Source organism: Pteropus medius, unplaced genomic scaffold (assembly GCF_902729225.1).
Source record: "Pteropus medius unplaced genomic scaffold, Ma_sr-lr_union100, whole genome shotgun sequence".
Classification (NCBI taxonomy): domain Eukaryota; kingdom Metazoa; phylum Chordata; class Mammalia; order Chiroptera; family Pteropodidae; genus Pteropus; species Pteropus medius.
The window spans coordinates 2631733-2653691 of NW_024355008.1; the positions used below are offsets into that span (position 1 = coordinate 2631733).

Here is a 21959-nt window from a genome sequence, read left to right on the forward strand (position 1 = left end):
GCAAGAGTAGAAAATGAAAGAGCAAGCTTGGGAAATAGAGTCAAATGAATGTAGGAAAGGATCACTGATATCGAAGACAAATCTAGAAATAAATCAGAAGGAAGAAAAGAGAAACTGAAGAATGAAAAATAATGAAAGAGAAATACAAGAACTAGCTGATAACATCAGGAGAGGAAACATAAGAATATATGGGCATTCTCGAAGGCGAGGAAAAGAAGCAGGGACTAGAAAGTATTTTCAGAAAAATAGTTCATGAGAATTTCCCAAATCTAAGGAATGAGCTGGAGCTTGGAATTCAAGAAGTTAAGAGAACACCCAATTATCTCAACCCAAAAAGTCCTTCAAGACATACTGTAGTAAAATTATCAAAAATGAATGACAAAGAATTCTCAAGGCAGCCAGGGAAAAGAAGACCCATTAGATTATCATCAGACTTCTCAGCGCAAACCTTACAAGCCAGAAAGGAGTGGAATCAAATATTCAAACTATTAAGTAAAAGGAAATACTAGCCAAGAATAATATATCCAGCTAAGCTCTCCTTTAGATACAAACGAGAAATAAAGAACTTTCCAGACATATAAAAACTAAGGGAATTCTCCATTACGGGGCCTGCACTGCAGGAAATATTGAAAGGGCTCAGCTTACCTAAAACAAAATGACAAAAAAAATACATAATTAGGAGTAGGGTGATTATCGGGCAAACAGAAGCAGAGAAGTGTAACTCTTACTAAGAACAGGGCATTATAAGCTTAAACAATAAGAAGAGAATTGCTATAGCAATATAGTAATAAACATTCAGCATACATACATAGGGACAAATTGAGATAACAATGACTGAAAAGGGGAGGATTCAAAGATCCAAATTAGCAAAGGAGAATGGAGAAAAGGCATGCGCAGAAGAAAACAGACAACTGTATCTATGTGTGTGTATATATATGTATGTATATATATGTATGAGTGTGTGTGTGTGTATATGTGTGTATGCATATATATATGTATGTATATATATATACATACATATATATATATAAACTATCCTTAACATATTCGTAACAGTAACCAAACAAGATTCAGAACTGAAGTATACAACATAAAAGAAGAAGAACCAGAAGCAAAACCCACAAAAGCCAACCAAAATAAAGAAAACAGAAACACAAGACAAGGTAGCAATGTACAAACTGAGCTATCAGAAAACAAAAGATAAAATGGCTATAAGAAGACCTCACATTTCAATAATCATCCTTAATGTAAATGGACTGAACACATTAATAAAAAGGCACAGAGTCACAGATTGGATCAAAAAACAAAACCTGGCCATATGCTGCCTCCAGGAGACACATCTCACCTCCAAAGACAAATAGAGACTCAAAGTGAAAGAGAAGAAAATGATATTTCAAGCAGATAGCATTCAGAGAAAAGCAGGAGTAGCGGTACTAATATCAGATGAAATAGACTTCAAAATACAAAAGGTAAAGAATGATACTGAGGGACACTACATAATGATAAAGAGAATCATGCACCAAGAAGACATAACATTTATTAATATCTATGTTCCCAATCAGGGAGCCCTGAAATATGTAAAGCAATTACTAACAGAACTTAAGGGAAAAACAGATCAAAACGCTGTCATAGTAGGGGACCTAAATACTCCACTGTCAGATATGGACAGATAATCCAAACAGAAAATCAATAAGGAAATAATATTCTAAATGACACATTAGACCTTCTGGACATAAATGACATTTACAGAGCCTTCCGTCTCAAAGCTGCTTATACATTCTTCTCTAGTGCACGTGGAACATTCTCAAGGATCAACCACATACTGGGACACAGAGATAGCCTCAAAAAATATAAGAGGGTTGATATCATACCAACCATATTCTATGATCATAATGCTTTGAAACTAGAGATCAACTGCAAAAGAAATCAGGAAGCACCACAAACACATGGAGATTAAACAATATACTACTGAAGAATAACGGGGCCAGAGAAGAAATAAAAAGGGAGATTAAGAGATACATAGAAACGAATAAAAATGACAGTACAACATATCAAAACTTTTGGGACACAGCAAAAGCGGTCATAAGAGGAAAGTACTTGTCATTACAGGCCTATCTCCACAAACAAGAACAAGCCCAAATAAATAACCTAACACTTCAATTTAAAAAACTAGAAAAGGAAAAACAAATGAATCCTAAAGACAGCAGAAGGAAAGAAATAATCAAAATTAAAGCAGAAATAAATGAAATTGAAAACAACAACAACAACAACAAAAATAGAAAAAATAAATGCAACAAAGAGCTGGTTCTTTGAGAAGCAAATAAAATTCACAAACCCCTGGCTAGACTCAATAAAGAAAAAAGAGATAGGACACAAACAAAATCAGAGACAAAAGAGGGGAAATTATGACAGACACCACAGAAATACAAAGGATCATACAAGAATACTATGAAAAAGTATATAACATCAAATTTAATAACCTAGAAGAAATGGACCAGTACTTAGAAAAATACAACCTTCCTAGACTGAATCAAGAACTGGAAAATCTAAATAGACCAATTGGCAGTACGGAAATTGAAACAATCATCAAAAACCTACCAAAAAGTAAAAGTCCAGGACCAGATGGCTTCACCAGTGAATTCTACCAAACATTCAAAGAAGATTTAATACCTATTCTCCTCAAACTCTTCCAAAAAACAAACAAGAGGCAATATTTCCGAATTCATTTCATGAGGCCAGTTTTACCCTGATACCTAAACCTGGTAAAGATAACACACAAAAAAAGAAAACTACAGACCAATATCTCTCATGAACACAGATGCAAAAATCCTAAATAAGTTACTAGCGAGCTGAATACAGCAACATATTACTGTATACCAGATCAAGTGGACTTCCTCTCAGAGGCACAGGAATGGTTCAACATACGTAAATTGATTAATATTATACACCACATAAAAAAATTAAAAAATAAGAATCATATGATCATGTCAATAGATGCAGAAAAATCCTTCAACAAGATACAGCATCCATTTATGATCAAAACACTTCACAAAATCAGTATAGATGGAAAGTATCTTAACATAATAAAGGCCATATATGACAAACCCTCAGCCAACATTATACTTAATGGTGAAAAACTAAAAACTTTTCCTCTAAGATCAGGAACAAGACAAGGCTGTCTACTATCCACAAGGCTGTCAACTGTCTATTGCCACTGTTATTCAGTATAACATTGGAGGTCTTGCAGTCAGGCAAGAGAAAGATATGAAAGGCATCCAAATAGGAAACGAAGAAGTCAAACTGTCACTATTTGCAGATGACATGATTCTCTATATAGAAAACCCTAAAGACTCCACAAGAACACTACTAGAAACAATAAGTAAATACAGTAAAGTCTCTGAATACAAAATCAACATTCAAAAATCCATAGTATTCCTATACTCTAATAATGAATTGTCAGAAAAAGAAGTGGAAAAAATAATTCCTTTAGCAATTGCAACAAAAAGTATAAAATACCTCGGAATAAATCTAACGAAACATGTGAAGGATCTATATAATGAAAACTGCAAGACCCTTTTAAAAGAAATCAAAGAAGATACAAAGAAATGGAAAGATATTCCGTGTTCTTGGATTGGAAGAATCAACATAGTTATAAATGACCCAAAGCATTATACAGATTTAATGCAATCCCCATCAAAATCCCATCAGCATTTTTTGAAGAAATAGATCAAAAAATCATCAGATTTCTATGGAAGCATAAAAGATCCCAAATTGCCAATATCATCATGAGAAAAAAGAACGAGGCTGGAGGCATCACTCTGCCCAACTTCAAATTATACTACAAAGTGAAAGTAATCAAAACATGGTATTGGCAACAAAACAGACACACAGACCAGAGGAACAGAATCGAGAGTCCAGAAGTAAACTCATATTTATATGGGCAAATAATTTTCAACAAAAACGCCAAAAACATACAGTGGAGGAAGGAAATCCTCTTCAATAAATGGTGCTGAGAAGACTGGAAAGCCACGTGCAAAAGAATGAACCTAGACTGTTGTCAATCATCACACATGAAAAGTAACTCAAAATGGATTAAGGACATGAATATAAGACCTGAAACAATAAATGCACAGAAGAAAGCACAGGAACTAAACTCAAGGACCTTGAATTTAAAGAGAATTTTATGAATAAATGAATGGGACTACATCAAACTAAAAAGCTTCTGCTCAGCTAAAGAAATCATCAACAAAGTAAAGAGACAACCATCCGAATGGGAAAATATATTTGCAAACAACGCCTCCGATAAGGGCTTAATATCCAAAATATATATAGAATTCATACAACTCAATAACAACAAAAAAACAAATGATCCAGTCAAAAAATGGGCAGAGGACTTGAACAGACACTTCTCCCAAGAAGACATACAAATGGCCAACAAATATATGAAAAGATGCTCAACATCACCAGTTATTAGAGAAATGCAAATCAAACCCACAATGAGATACCATCTCACACCTGTTAGAATAGCTATAATCAACAAGACAAGTAATAACAAATGTTAGAGAGGATGCGGAGAAAAAGGAACCCTCATAAATTGTTGGTGAGGCTGCAAATTGGTACGGCCACTATGGAAAACAGTATGGAGGTTCCTCAAAAAACTAAGAATTGATCTACCATATGATCCCAGCAATCCCTCTGCTGGGTATTTACCCCAAAGACTTGAAAACCCATATCCGAAAAGGTATTTGCACACCAATGCTCATAGCAGCACTATTCACAGTGACCAGGACATGGAAGCAACCCAAGTGTCCTACGATAGATGACTGGCTAAAGAAGCAGTGGTACATATATACAATGGAATATTACTCAGCCATAAAAAGAGATGAAATACTGCCATTTGCAACAACATGGATGGACCTCGAGATAATCATGCTAAGCGAAATAAACCATACTGAAAATGTTGAAAATCACATGATATCACTTATATGTGGGATATAAACCTAAAAGCAACAAATGAACAGGACAAACAGAGAGTCAGGGACATGGACAATGGACTAGTGGTTAGCAGAGTGTAGGGGGTGGGGAAGGAGGGGAGAGGTGGACAGGGTAAAGGGGGTCATATATAGGGAGATAGGAGAAGGTTGAAGTGGGTAAAGGGGGTCAAATATATGGTAGCTGAAGGAAAATGGACTTTGGGTGGTAATCACAAAATAGAATATATAGATGTCATATTATAATGCACACCTGAAAATTATATAATTGTATTAACCAATGTTACCCCATTAACTTAATAAAAATAATGATAAAAAATATTTTTTTAAAAAAACATAAAAGCCATAAATAGGAAACTCACAGCAAATATCATACTTAATGGTGAAAGGATGAAACCTTTTTTTCTAAGATCAAAAACAGGAAAAAATGTCTGCTTTTACAATTTCTATTCAACACAGTACTAGAAGTTCTGGACAGTTAGATGTAATTAAAGCCGATATCAAGAGTAAAAAGGCAAACCACAAAATATCTGCAAACCATGTGTCTGATAAGGAATTAATATTCAGAATATACAGAGAATTCCTAAAACTCAAAAACAAAAAGGAACCTACCCAATGTAATAGTGGGCAAAACTCTTGAATAGACATTTCTCCAAAGAAGACAGATATACAAATGGCCAGTAAGCACATGGAAAAATGTGCAACATCATTAATCATTAGGGAAATACATATCGAAACCACAAAAAGGAGCCAACGCTTCACACCCATTAGGATGGCTATAATGGGAAAAAAAAAAATTGGACTTTGAGTCAAAATAGCTAAGTAGGTAAATGCTGTGCTCACCTCTTTCCGAGACTACATAAAAATTATAACTAAATTACAGCACAACTACCCTTGAGAACCACCGAAAGACTAGTTGAATCAGACTCTTATAACTGAAGATATAAAGAAGCCACATCTAACTGGTAAGAGGGTCAGAGGCACCAAACGAACTGGTCCCACACCCACATGTGTCAGTTAAGAATCTGGAAGGATATCTCAGTTGTGCAGGTCTCCCCTGAGGAGTGAGGGTTCAGAGGCCCACGCCAAGTTCCTCACTCCAAGAGAACCAGTGCCGAGAAGAAGAGTCCCTATAGCATCTGGCTGTGAAGATCAGTAGGGATTATGAGTGACATGAATGGCTGCTGTAGACTCAAGTATCCTCTTAAAGGGCCCACACATCGACCTACTCACTGATGGAAAAACTCGCTCTGCACTCCGGCACTGGGCAGCAGCTCGTAAAGCACCAGGAACATATGAGGAAGAACTGAAGTGTCTGGCTTAGAGTGAGGGCTGAAAGGCCGCTATCTCCACCATTTTGTTACTTTGGTAAGTAAGCCCCCCAACACACAAAGAGCTGGCAGGCAGAGACCATCATTCCTTTTGCTGAGCCCTCTTCCACCCCAGCCTACAAGCGCAGGCAGACACCAAATCTGAGTCTCCATCAAACTCACCCCATTCTGATGATTCTCTGAGAACCCACCAAACCCAAATCACTCACAGACCCAAACCTATTTCAGTGGCTGATACAAGCAGCTGGCATTGGCCCACACTGCAGACTTCCCAAAATTCTCTGAAAGGTCCATAAACACCAAACAAGCAGCAGCTGGCCTCAATGAGCCATGTACCTCTTGCCTAGTGGCCCCCAGCCCAGCATTAGTGGCAGCCAGCCTCAGTTGATAGCCTAACCTCTCTCATGCACCTTCAAGCTCAGCATAGACAGCTACCAACCTCAGATCACTTTGTAGGTCCTATCAGGTGGCCCTAGGCTGGGCATAGGCAGCAGCTGACCTGGGACTGCACCAGAGTCCCTCCCAAGAGGCCCCAGAACCCACACATGGGTGACTGGCATCAGATCACACCAGAGCACCACTCAATTAGATCCATAAATGATACACCCAAAGACTGGCCTCAGCAGGCACCAGAGCCCTGCTACAATGAATGTCACTCCATGGAGTCAGTCCCCACACAACTGCTCATCCACTGTAGTCACAGCCAATCCTCACAGCCAGTCAGCCTGAGGGTTAATTCTACCCACTGATGTGCCAGCAGCAATCAAGACTGAAGTATAACAGGAAGACACACACAAACCACACAGGGGAGACCCCCAGTGCTCAGGTGACCAGGAAGACTGAGCCACTGAGCCCCACAGGACACATACTACATAAGGCCACCCTGCCAAGACTGGGAGATGTAGCAGATCTACCTAATAATTAGAAACAAATACAGAAAGGTGACTGAAATGAGGAGACAAAGAAACCTGTATCAAATGAAAGAACAGGACAAAACACCAGAAAAAGAACTAAACAAAATGGAGACTAACAATCTACCAGATGCAGAGTTTGAAACACTGGTTATAAGAATGCTCAAGAAACTTAGATGAACTCAGTGAGAACTTCAACAATGAGAAGTAAACATTAAAAAAGACAAAGAAACTACAAAAAAGAACCAGTCAGAAATGAAGGTTACAATAACTGAAATGAAGAATACATCGGATGGAATCAACAGCAGATTAGATGAAGCAGAGGACTGAATCAGCAATTTGAAAGATAAGGTAGCGCAAAACATTCAATCAGAACAGTAGGAAAAAGAAGAAACAAAAAAAAATGGGGATAGTTTAGGAGACTTCTGGACAATATCAAGTGTAACAACATTCACATCACAGGGATACCAGAAAAAGAGAGCAAGAAATTGAAAACCTATTTGAAAAAATAACAACTTAAAATTTCCTTATCCTGGCAAAAGAAAAAGACATACAAGCCCAGTAAGCACAGAGTGTTCCAAACAATATGAACCCATAGAGGCCCACACTAAGACAAATCATAATTAAAATGCTAACAATTAAAGACAAAAAGAAAATGTTAAAAGCAGCAAGAGAAAAAAGTTAGTTACCTACAAGGAGGCTCCCATAAGACTGTCAACTAATTTCTCAACAGAAATTTTTCAGGACAGAAGGGATTGGCACAGAATATTCAAAGTGATCAAAAACAAGAACCTACGACCAAGATCACTCTACCCAGCAAGGTTATCACTTAGTCTCTAAAGACAGATAAAGGCCTTCCCAGACAAGAAAAAGCTAAAGGAGTTCATCACTACCAAATCAGTATTACAAGAAATGGACAGGAAGAAAGAAAGAAAAAAGAAGAGAAAAGAAGAAAGAAAAGGAGAAGGAAGAGCAAGAAGAAAATCAAAAATATGAAAAATAAAATGGCAATAACTATATACCTATCGATAATTACTTTAAATGTAAATGGCTTCAATGCTCTAATCAAAAGACGTAGGATAGCCAAATGGATAAGAAAACAAGACCCAAGTGTCCACTGATAAATGATTTGACAAAGAAGATAATGGAATACTACTCAGCCATAAAAAATAATGAAATCTTACCATTTGCAAAAACATGGATGAACCTAGAGAGTATTATGCTAAGTGGAATAAGTCAGAAAGAGAAAGACAAATACCATATAATTTCATTTATATGTGGCATCTATAAAACAAAATAATTGGACAAATAAAACAGAAACATACTCATAGATACGGAGAACAATCTGATGGTTGCCAGGTGGGAGGGGGTTGAGAGGGTGGATGAAAAAGGTGATAGGATTAAGAAATACAAATTGGCAGTTACAAAATAGCCATGCAGTTGTAAAGTAGGATATATAAGTAATATTGTAATAACCATGTATAGAGTCAGGGGGTACTAGATTTGTGATCACTTTGTATATTATACAAATGTCTAACCACTATGCTGTACACCTGAAACTAATATTTTGAATGTCAACTATAAGTAAAAAATAAAAGTATTTTTTAATAATAATAATTTTTTAAATAGAAGCAAAAAAAGAAAATCTTGAAAAAAAAATAAAACAAACTATTGAATGTTGACAAAGATGCAGAGAAAGTAGAACCCTTGTGCACTGCTGGTGGCAATGCAAGATGGTGCAGCTGCTACAGAAAAGAGTATGATGGTCCCTCTAAAATTAAAAATAGAACTGCCAAACGACCCAGCAATTCCACTTTGGGGCATATACCCCAAAAAGTTGAAAGCAGGGTGTCAAGGAAATATCTGTATACCCATATTCATAGCAGCATTATTCACAATAGCTCAGATGTAGGAGCAACACAACTATAAAGTGAAATATTACTCAGCCTAAAAAGGAAAGAAATTCAGACATGTTATGACATGGATGAACCCTAGGGATAGAATGCTAAGTGAAATAAGTCAACTACAAAAAGGCAACTATTGAATGATTCTACTTATATAAGGTACTTGTAGTAGTAAAATTCATAGACATTAGAAAATATAATGGTGGTTGCTAAAGGCTGAGGGGGAAGGGGGAAATGAGGAGTTACTGTTTAATGGTTATAAAGTTTCATACTATAAGAAAAAGAGTTCTCAAGATGGATGATGATAAGGTTAGCGCAACACTATAAATGTATTTAATATCACTGAACTATACATTTAAAATGGTTAAGATGGTAAATTTTATGGTATATGTATGCATTTTACAATAAAAATACATATGCAAAAATCCTAAAAATTTATACTTAAAACTGATACATATTAGTGTATGTAAAGGGTACACCAATAAATTTGATTTTTTTAAAAAGAATAGAAAACCCGAATAGTTCATAACCAGAACCAACACAAACGATAAAAGGTATTACAAAACAAAGATTTACTCGTATTATTTACATGTCGCTGAGGCAGGAATGGATTTTTAAGAAGCAATAAAGAATGAGAAAAAGGAAATTGAGAGATTGTAAATTCATTTCCTTAAAAAAAAAAAATACTGGTCCCAAAAGGACTCAATTTCTCTCACACTTCAAGGTCCATTATGGGTTGAATTGTGCCCCCAAAAAAGATATCCTAAAGTCTTAACCCCCAGTACCCCAGAATGTTACTTTATTTAGAAATACTGTCTTCATAGAACTAATCTAATGTTAAAATCAGGTCAACAGGTTAGGCCCTAATATATTATGACTGGTGACCTTATAAAAACAGCAAATTGAACAAAAAAATAAACATACACAGAGGGATAATTAACATGAAGACACATAAGAGAACGTGTAAACACGGAAGATTACAGTGATGCATCTAAAAGCCAAGTAATGTCTGAAGAAGATAAGAGAGAGACATGGAGCAATCTTTCCCCAAAGCCTTCAGAAGAAGCATAGCCCTGCAAACACTTTGACTCACATGAAATGTGAATGGCTTCCAGCGGTCCCTAACCTTTTTTGGCACCAGGGACTGGTGCTCCTATGAGAATCTAATGCCTGATGATCTGAGGCGGAGCTGAGGAGGTGAAGAGTGGTGGCAAATACAGATGAAGCTTTGCTTACTCCCTCGCCCGCCGCTCACCTCCTACTACGTGGCCCAGTTCCTAACAGGCCACGGACCAGTACCAGTCCACTGCCCAGGGATTGGGGATCCTTGTATTAAACAATCAAATCAAGAGACAGACACTGTCAGAGCAGATGAAAAATCAAGATCTGCTATGTTCTAAATGTTTGTATCCCCCAAAACTTCATATGTTGAAATCCTAACCCACTAAGTGATAGTATTAGGAGGTGGGGCCTTTGTGAGGTAATAAGGTCATGAGCCCTCATGAATGTTCTTAGAGAAGAGGCTCTGTGAAGACACAGAAAAAAGATGGCCATTTATGAACCAGGAAGCTCTCCTCAGACACTGAATCTGCAAGGGCCGTGATCTTGGGCTTCCTAGCCTCCAGAATTATAACAAATAAATGTTTATTTAAAAGCTGCCCAGTAATAACAGTCTGTGGTATTGTTATTGCAGCCCAAAAAGACTAAGATCCAACTATATGCTCTCAACAAGAAACACACTTGGGATTCAAAGAAATACACAGGCTCAAAAGAGAATGAAAAAAGGTATGCCAGGCAAACAGCAACCACAGACAACGGCAATATTGATAACAGACAAAATAAGCTTTACAGAAAAAAAAAAATCTTAGTAGAGAGAATAGGGACATTTCATTGATAAAAGGGTAATTCATCAAGAAGATATACTAATTATAAATATACATAAATATACATTAATCGAAAACTGACAAAACAGAAGGAGAAATCAATAATTCAGCAATAGTTCAATACTTCAAAACCCCAGTCTCAGTAATGGATAAAACAACTAAACAAAACTTCAGCAAGGATACAGAGGCTTGAATAATACCATTGACCAATTCTATCTATAAAACATATATACAACACTCCACCAAAGCAAAAAAAACACATTCTTCCCAAACACATGAAATATTCTCTAAGAAAGAACGTACAATAGGCCATAAAATAAACCTCAATAAAGTTTAAACTTTTTTTCTTTTTGTCTTTATTGAAATAGAATAGACAATTAGTTGCTTGTATTTATACTGTATAATTCAATGTGGTTTTTTTTTTTTTGTCAATTATACTGGCATACAATAATATACCAGTTTCAGTTGTACAGCATATTGATCAGAGATCCACATGACTTGCAAAGTGATCGCCCCACTAAATCTAGTACCCATTTTCTCCCTTACATATTTATTCCAACATTATTAACCATCTTCCCCATGCTATACACTCTACATTTCCATGTCTATTCTGAAACTATCTATTTGTATCTCTTACTACTTTTGCCTTTTTTTCCCCAACTCCCCTCCCACCTAGCATCTCTCTAAATATTCTCTGTATCTATGAGTTTTATTTCTGCTTTTGCTGTTGTTGTTGTTAATTTTGTTCTTTAGATTCCACATGTACATGAAATCATGTGATATTTGTCTTTCCCTATCTGACCCATTTCATTCAGCACAATACGCTCTAGGTCCATCAAGGCAATATCTTTTTCCATCCCCTTCCTTTTAATCTGTTTGTGTCTTTTAATATGAAGTGAGTCTCTTGTAGGCAGCATATATAGGGATCTTGTTTTCCTTTCCATTCATCCACTCCATCTTTTATTTGGAGCACTTCATTCTTTTCCATTTGAGGTACTTGTTGATAGGAATGTAGTTGTTATCATTCTTTATTCCTGTTTTTGATAAATGTTTTTTCTTCTTAAAGAAGTCCCTCCAACATTTCCCGTAATACTGGCTTGGTGACGACAAATTCCTTTAGCTTATTTTTGTCTGGGAAGCTCTTTATCTGTCTTTCAACTCTAAATGATAGTTTTGCTGGATAAAGTATTCTTGGTTGCAGATCCTGGGTTTTCACCATGTCGAATATTTTGTGCCAAGCCCTTCTGTCCTAGTTTCTTTTGCGAAATCAGCATACATTCTTATGGGTGATCCCTTGCAGGTAACTAACTGCTTTTCTCTTGCTGCTTTTAAGATTCTCTCTTTGTATTTAAACTTTGGCATTTTAATTATGATGTGTCTTGGTGTGGGCCTTTTGGGGTTCCTGGTTTTGGGGACTCTGAGCTTCCTGAGGTTTTATGTCTATTTCTTTCACCAAGTTAAGGAAGTTTTCCATCATTATTTCTTCAAATAGCTTTTCAACTTCTTCTTCCCCCTCTTCTTTTTCAGGTACCTCTATGACATCGGTATTTTTACAATTAACTGTGTCCCATAGGCTCCTTAAATTATAATTATAGTCTTGGCTTCTTTTTTCTTGCCATTCTGATTGAGTGTCATTGGCTTTCCCATCTTCTATATGTCATCTGATCCTCTTCTTTATTCACTTTGTTTATTCCATTTAATAAACTTCTCATCACATATAATGTGTTCTTCATTTCCAACTGGTTCTCTTTTAAAATTTCCATTTCCATTTTTATGTTTTTTATCTCTTTGTTGAAGTTCTCACTAAATTTATCTATACTTCCCAAAAGTTCACTGAGCATCTTTATAACCAGTGTTTTGAACTCTGCATCTGTTAGATTGCTTGACTCCATTATCTGGATCTCTGTTCTGTTCCCTCATATGGTTTCTGCTTCTTTGTCTTCCCATTTTGGCTGCCTTTCTACGTCTATTTCTATGTACTAAGCAAAGCTCCTAAGTCTCGTGGTCTTATTAGTACAGCTTTGTGTAGTAGGTGTCCAGTGGCACAGTCCTAAGAGGGGTTCAGCTGCAGACCAAATTTAGCCCTAGCCTGTGCCCCTCCAGGGCTACCTGGTAAGATTCAGCAAGCAATCGACAGATGCTATGCTTATAGTTGCCTCAAAAGGCCATGCCTGAAACCGAGGCCAGCTGGCTCCAGTGTGAGTCTTGGCACTGCCCAGCACGGAGCACCTGACTCACTGAGGACATACCTAGATATAGCAGAGCAACCTCTGTTATCCAGTTTGATGATGTCACAACTATGGCGGCGCTGAGTCTGCGCACTAGCTGGTGGGGAGGGCTCAACAGGGAATAATGGATACCACCGGCAATTCTGTACAGAGCAAGTCTCGCCTGGGCCCTCACTCCAACAACTCAGTGTCCCCCTGTAAGTCCCTATGCAGTCAAACCATCACTGGTGCTCAGAGTGAGAAGGTCTGTCATTGCGAAAGTTCACTTGACACGGCTCCTTTAAAAGGCATCTGCAGCTGCCGGCTACCACAGCCTCTGCCCCACTCAGTCTCCTGGGACCGGGCAGCCTCACGTACTCACCCCATCTTACCTTCTACCATTGCAGGGTGATTTCTTAGATTTCTCCCTAGTTGTATGGCTTGTTTATCTAGATCTTAGGTGATTTTTCCTTGCTGTTTGCTCCTTGTTTCTGTCACAACTTTGATTTGGTTGCCACAGGATGAACAAGGCTTCATCTACGCCATTTTTTCCAACCTCATCAGGTTTAAACTTCTTTACAAGAAGTGAAATCATACAAAAAGTTCTTAGAAATTCATTTAAAAATTAACAACAGACAAGTAAGTGGCAGGGATATAATATGCAGCACAACAATAGTTCATACTATATCACATATTTGAACGTTGCTAAGAAAGTAAATCTTAAAAGTTCTCATGCCCGCAAAAAATGTGTAACTACATATGGTGATAGATGTTAACTAGACTCACTGTGGTGATCATTTCACAATATATGTACATATAAAATCATGTTGTATACCTGAAACTAATATAATAAGTCCATTACATCTCAATTTTTAAAAATTACCAACAGAAAACATATTTGAAATTTTAAAATATACAGAAATTAAATAATATGTACTTTAATAACAAATGGGTCAAGGAAATCATACCCGAAATTAGAAAATACTTTTGAGATTTAAAGAAAATCACAACACAAAAATTAATAAAATGCAGCTAATAGTGCTATGAAGAAAATCTTAAATTGCAAATGCTTATATCAGAAAAGACAGATCTCAAATCAACAACCTAACCATACACCTTAAGAAATAAAAAAAAAAAAACACAAACTATGTCCAAAACAAGCAAAACAAAGAAAATAAGATTATAGTACAAATAAACAGAATATAGAAAATAGAAAAAAATGAATGAAATCAAAAGTTTTTTTGAAAAGATCAACAAAATTAACAAATCTTTAGGTAGACTGCACACAAAAAAGACTCAAATTACTAAAATCAAGAAGGAAAGAGCAGTCATCACTAACAATACTACTAAAATGAAAAGGATTATAAAGGAATACTATAAACGAATGTATGCCATCAAATTAGATAACATATAAAATGCACAAATTTCTAGAGAAACACAAACTGCCAAAAGTGACTCATAAAAAAATAGAAAATCTAAATACAGCTATAACAAGCAAAAATTTGAATTCGTAATTTGAAGACTACACACACACACACACACACACACACACACACACACACACACACACCCCAATGCCCAGATGGCTTCACTGATGAATTTTACCAAACGTTTAAAGAATTATACCAATCCTCCAAAAACTCTTCCAGAAACAAGAGAAGAGAGATCATTTTCCAATTCATTCTACGAGGCCAGTATTGGCCTGATACCAAAGCCAGACAAAGACAACATAAGAAAACTGCAGTCAAATTTCCATTCTGAATACAAACATAATCATCCTCAACCAAACTCTAGTAAACAATTCAGTAACATATAAATAGGTTCATACATCATATTCAAATGGGATTTATCCTAGGAATGCAAAGTTGGTTTAAGATCAAAAAATCAATTTACGTAATACATTATTTTAATAAAGGATACAAATTACATGATATAACTGTAGAAAAGGCATTTGACAAACTCCAATGCACATTCATGATAAAAAGCCTGCAACAAATCAGGAACAGAAGATAACTTCCTGAACATGAAAAATGGCATGTCTTAAGTCTGTTCGACCACTATAACCAAATACCATAGACTTGGCAGCTTTTAAATAACAAGTACTGACTTCTCACAGTCTAGAGGCTGGGAAGTCCAAGATCAGGGTGCCAGCCAACATGGCTGGGTCAAAGTGAAGGCCCTCATCCAGGCTGCACACTGCCAACATCTACTCTATCCTCACATGCAAACTAGGAAGCTCTGTGGGGTCTCTTTTATAAGAGCAGTAACCCCATTCATGAGGTCTCCACGCCCATGATTTAAACACCTCCACAAGGGCCCCACCTCCAAATACCACCACACTGGGAATTAAGATTTCTACATATGAATTTTCAGGGAACACAAACATAGCAGGGCACCTATGAAAAACCTAAAGCTAATTCCATACTTAATGGTGAAAGACTGATGCTTTCCCTCTGAGAGTAGGAACAAAAAAAAAATATCCACTCTAACCACATCTATTTCACATTGTACTAGATGTTTTAGCCAGAATGATTAATCAAGGGGAAAAAATTAAAGGCATCCAGCTGGAAAGGTAAAAGTAAAATTGTCTTTCTTTGCTGAAGACATGATCTTGTATAAACAAAATTCCAAAAACTTCTAGAACTTGTAAGACTTAAACAAGGTCACTGCATATAAGGTCGACATACATAAATCAATTGAATTCCTACACCCTAGCAATGACCAGTGTGAAAATAAAAACAATTCCATTCACAACAGCATCAGAAAGAAGAGAATACTTGGAAACAAATTTGATAAAAAAAAAAAAGTCTAAGATACACTGAAAACTGCAAAACATGTTGAAAAAAATTAAAGAGAACCTTGATAAATGGAAAGATACCTCACATTCATGAATAGGAAGACCTAATATTGCTAAGATGGCAATACTCCTCAAATTAGTCTACAGATTCAACACATTCTCTATCAAATCTTTGTTGCCTTTTTTGTTAAAATTGACAACTTGATTATAAAATTCAAGTGAAAATGCAAGGAACCCCGAACAACTAAAAGAAAAAAATCTTTAAAAATATAACAAAGTTAAAAGACTTCCCAGATTTCAAAACTTACTACAAAATTCTAATAATCAAGACACAGTGGCACTGGGATAAAGAAAGACATACAGATCAATGGGATAGAACTGCAAATCCAGAAATAAACCTTTATACATAGTCAATTGATTTTCAACAAAAGTACCAAGAAAATGGGTATCTTTTCAATAAATGGTGATGAGACAACTGTATATTCACAAATGAAAATATAAATTTAAGTATCTCTCTCATACATACCAACAAACTAACAAAATGGATAAAAGACCTAAATGTAAGAACTAGAACTATAAAATTCCTAGAAGAAAACACAGGAGTAAATCATTATAACCTCAGATTAGACAATAGTTTCTTAAGTATGACAACAAAAGCATAAAAGACAAATAGGTAAGTGGGACTTCATCAAAATGAAAAAAACTTTAGTACTTCAAAAAACATCATTGAGAAAGTGAAAAGCTGAATGGAAGAAAATATTTGCAAATCATATATCTGAGAAGGACTTGTATCATTGAGAATATATAAAGGACTCTTACAACTTAACAGAAAGATAAATATAATCTTTAAATGGGCAAAGGATCTAAACAGACATATCTCCAAGACAGATATACAAATGACCAAACAGCACATGAAAAGACACTCAATGTCATTAAGAAGTTCATATCAAAATCACAACAAGACACAGTTTCATAATCACTAGGACATCTATGGACGGAAGGAAGAGAGGGAGGGTAGGAGGGAAAACAAGTATTGGTAAGGATGTGGGAAAACTGGAAACCTCATACATTGCCAGTGAGAATGTAAAATGGTAGGGTTGTTCTGGAAAACAGTTCGGCAGTTTAATTCCAATCATAGAATTCCAATTGAAATAGAATAGACAAATAGGTCTACACAAAAACTTGAATAGGAATTCTATGACAACATTATTCATAGCAGCCAAAAAGTGGAAAAAGCCCAAATGTCTATTAACTGAATGGATAAACAACAAATATCCACAATGAAATGTTATTCAACAAATAAAAAGAAAAAAAGTACTAATGCATGTGACAACATGGATAAACCTCAAAAATATATGCTCAGTGAAAGAAGCCAGATACAAAAAAGCATATATTGTATGATTTAATTCATAAGAAGTGTTCAAAAATGTTAAATCTATAGAGACAGAAAATAGATTAGTGGTTGCTTTGGGCTACAGGTCAGAATGGATAGGGGTTTTTTTTTTTTTTGGAAGTGATAAAATGTTTGGGATGGAAATGTTCTAAAATTAGATTGTGAAGTGGTTCCATAGGGTAGTGGTTAGCACATCTGCTTTACAAGCAGAAGGCCCTGGGTTCACGCCCTAGTGGAGCCACAGTCCATGGTCTACGGCCATGCCACCATGAAGAAGCCCAATGTCTGATCTCGGAAGTTAAGCAGGGTCTGGCCTGGTTAGTATTTGAATGGGAGATCACCTAGGAAGACTAGGTGCTGTAGGCATAAATAATAATAAATAATAAAAAAATAATAAAATAAAATGGTCTCTTATTTAAAAAAACAAAAAATAAAATTAGATTGTGGTGATGGTTGTGCAACTCTGTAAATGTGCTAAAATTATTATAGACAAAATGGGTTAATTTTAAAATAGTATATTACATTGCAATAAAACTTGATTTTTTTAAAAAAGACACTGAAAGTTATTGCAATCTTCAAAAATGAGATCAAACACTGAAGACAGGATTAGAGGTTCTAAAGTAATGCAAATTTAAAGGAACTTTTTCCCCTCTCTAGATTTATTTTTGTTGCTTCTACTTCCCTGATTACACAGCAGCAATTTATAAAATGTTTCAACATATAGCCTAGCAAAACTCAGTAATATATGTGACTAAAATAAAAAATTAAGTCTATTGTTAAAATAGATTTTCCAGAGATATACTAACAATATTCCTCCACATTATAATGAACTAGAGGCCCTAAATTTCCTCATCTGTGAAATAAGGCCAATACTATTTATATCTCACAGAGTTGTGAAAGTTTAATGACATAATCCAGCCTTAACCTACTCCCTGGCATATAATAAGCACCCAACAGATATTAGCTGCCATAATTATAGAGGGTATTCAAGTCCAGTCTGATATTACTCATGTACTCTGTTAATGATATACCAAAAGGAATAATTAATGGGGTAGGAAGAATAGTGACTTGATGAGAACATTATATTATCAGAGAACTAAGTACATAAGTAAATTTTATAGCTCATTGGTAGTGAAAATGAGATCAAGAGGGAAAAAAATTCTGGAGAATAGGGAAGCAAAACTGGCTCTTGCCTAAAAATATTCGATCCGCCCAAGAGAATTTTACAAATATACATACCCTTTGTAACGGGACACAAATATATGATGATTTCCCATTCCTGTTTATTGTTCTGAAAAAAAATCACTTCCTAATTCTGCCTGTTAATTTAACTCTCATAACCAACTTTCATCTAAGCAACTCATTATGTTCTATCCCGTCTCAGTTTCCAGACATTCTAACCATCTCAAACATTTCACCCACATGAATTTAGCAAGTAGAAGATTTAAAAAAAGGTTAAGAATCAAAAGCTCCAGAACCTTCAGAAAAGGTAGAGAAAAACTAGTTTAGGTACAGAGAAGTACCCTCCTAAGCTTATGCTATTAGGATTTGGTCAGGTTCTCTCTACCATACATTAGAGATTATTCAAAAAATTTTTTCACTTTCAATTTCCCCACAAATACAATGCAGAAGAATCTTCTGAACATTTTAACTTTATGAATCTGAACTAATACAATATAGCTATTAATAAACAATACAGTATTACATCAGGTACAAATTTTAAAATAATACAAAGCCCTCCAAATATAAAAAATTGTCAGAAATCACAGTGTATTATTCCGAAGCTGGCCAGCTGAGTAAACAAAACTATTGCAGAGTGGCTGCATCACTCTGACCAATAAAAAGAACCATCCATCCTCCTTAGTCAGGACTATGTCAACAATTGTTCTTTTTGTGTTTTAAAAACATGGTCATTTCAGGTACTGCTGTGCTTTTATTTCAATAATATCCACTGCTATTAAATTTTAAAATCTTTTTTTATCCTCTAACGATGTCATTAAATGAATATCATAGTGTAATGCAGACAACATGCCTGAAAAAGTCAAATGTAGTAAGCTCTGTAAGGAAAGCCAAACAATTGCCCTTCGTGCTAGGCTGATAATTTAGGGAATAACAAAATGAAAAGTATCAGAGATACCAAAGATAATGCCAGGAACATGAAAGGCAATATTAAAGGAATAATATGTTATAATAACCAGATATTGATATCCTCAAAGAACCTGTTCCCACCACCTTACAAGCATTGTTATGGGAAAATCAGACTTAAATGATATAAATTTTGAAGTGTGCAAGGTTTTTAAAATATTTCTCTCGTAATATAAAACCACCTTGTACATGTAAACCCTCAGAAAATGTTTAATTTTGTTTAATTTTGTAATTAAAAAATATAATTCCTCTACTTTAGCACTTCATCTCTCAAATAAAACTTTTGATATCATAATACTCTGTGGAGAAACCAAGTCTATAAATTGAGTTCAAGGTTATTATGAGGCTCAAAGCATAATCATTGCATCTATTGAGCTGCTCTGTTCACCTTAACAATTTATCCCTTGTATGGTAGACGGTCAGGAGGTATATAAACTTTTATGGAGTCACCAATATGTTTTTATATTTCCTACAGACAGGGGAGAATAAGACTAAGTACCTTATAAAGTACACTTACATAAATGCAAGAACTCCAATTAGGCTTCTAACTTGTGTGCTCTCCCAATAATTGTAAAATTTACCTTGCTATTGTCGTTTTTTTTATTCATGTACTACTCAAAAAGAAAATTCAAAATTCAATACTCTTTTGTAAAATAATAACCTTCTAATCATTTACTGATGTCCAACCATGAAATGCTCTTAAGTTCCTTCTGATAATTGCAATCTGAATTCCCTATATATTTAACTCCAGTATATCCGTAATTCATTAATACTATGACTATATGACCACAGTTGCTAAATAGAGCATCTATTTCACTGCAGAACACAAATGATAAATCAAGCATTATAATCAGTCTGTATATAACTCTTGTATTATCACCTAAAGCTTATCAAGACATTCCAAATGCACAAATACCAGGAGTTAAGATGACAGAATCACAGAAAGTTAGAGCTTAGAAGGAACCTTGGAGGCCACTACATTTAATCCTTAATATTTTAAAAGTTTAGGTAACTGAGACTCAAAGAGAATAAATGAATCACCCACGGTCACACTATTTATACATAGTATAAGCCCATCCTATGTTATACATACATACATATATATCTTACCTTTCTGGTGATGTCTTGGAAGTGACAGGACACCCACGAACACCTTTTTTACTTTTATGGTCTAGAGAGAGGACCTTGTTTCTTAGGTTTCTTTCCCACTGGGGAAAAAAATAAAATTTTAATAATAAATATAGCAATATGACAATAAAGAGGTACTTATATTTTCATTTTATTTAGAAATTCAAGATAAAACAGCTAAATTCATAACAGTTCACACAGGGAGAAAAATGCAATCTACAAAACTCCTGGCTCTTTTGCTATTGCAGAAATGTAAGTCTAACAAAAAAATAGTAGAAATGGATTTTAAAATTTCAAGGTAACTTTAGTCAGACAATCAACATTTTAAGATTCTAAAGCTTACATAACTATGAAAATTTTTGAAGGAAATAATAAAAAGTATTACATGCCAAGTTAAATAGTGCCTGTGATTCTTAATTAACTATATTTATAACTGGAAGGAATCACAACTGGTTCCCTATAATATGCTGTATGAAAATTTTAGGCAAGAGTCAGACATCTAACAGGTTAGATTTAATCTGATTAGAAAGTTAAAACTGATTTAATATACAGTGTGAATCTAATTATTTATCTTATTTTTCTGCATTAATTTCCTTATCTGAAAATGGATGTAATAATAGTAGCTATCTCATAAGGATGTATGATGATTATATACATAGTAAGTTGAAAACACTGTCTTCTTTGAAGAGATATTTGTATACCCATATTCACAGCAACATTGTTCACTAAAGCTAAAAGATGAAAGCAATTCAAGTGTCTCACTGACGAATGAACAAATAAACAAAATGTGGTATATATATATATACACACATATATATACACAATGAAATATTATCTGGCCTTAAAAAAGAAGGAACCTCTGACACATTATAACATGGATGAATCGATGAAGGTGAAATAACGGAAAATATATATATATTGGTGTCTGACCCCAGTTCCTGGCACAGAGCTCCTAAAACCCTTGTAATCACCGAAGCAATAAGAGTACTAACTACACAGTACACGTCAGCAACAACGTAACATTTTATTTCCATATACTTTCCATCTGCAGTTGGTTGAAACCATGGATGTGGAACCCAAGAATATGGAGGGCCAACTATATATAATTCATAATTTTTACTCAATTCAATATTCTAACATAAAATACAATATATAAAAATGCAAAGAGACAACATTTTCTTAGTATCTTTTTTCTTCCTATTAAATTGGCAACAATTTTTTTAAATAAAAAAATTGGCAACAATTTTACTGTGCGGTTATACCCAGTGC

At 35.2% G+C, this 21959-nt stretch overlaps 1 protein-coding gene across 11 annotated transcripts in view; it reads right to left on the reverse strand.

Moving 5' to 3' along the window:
- Window positions 1–21959, reverse strand: part of SENP7 (SUMO specific peptidase 7) — a 134258-nt gene that overhangs the window by 77082 nt on the left and 35217 nt on the right. For all 11 annotated transcript variants that reach the window (XR_005651501.1, XR_005651500.1, XM_039856855.1 and 8 more), the window contains one exon: window positions 20673–20770. Coding sequence is in view for 9 of the 11 variants with exons in the window: in XM_039856855.1 (XP_039712789.1) it covers window positions 20673–20770 (98 nt within the window). In the remaining 2 variants the exon portion in view is untranslated. The remainder of the gene's footprint in view (window positions 1–20672; window positions 20771–21959) is intronic.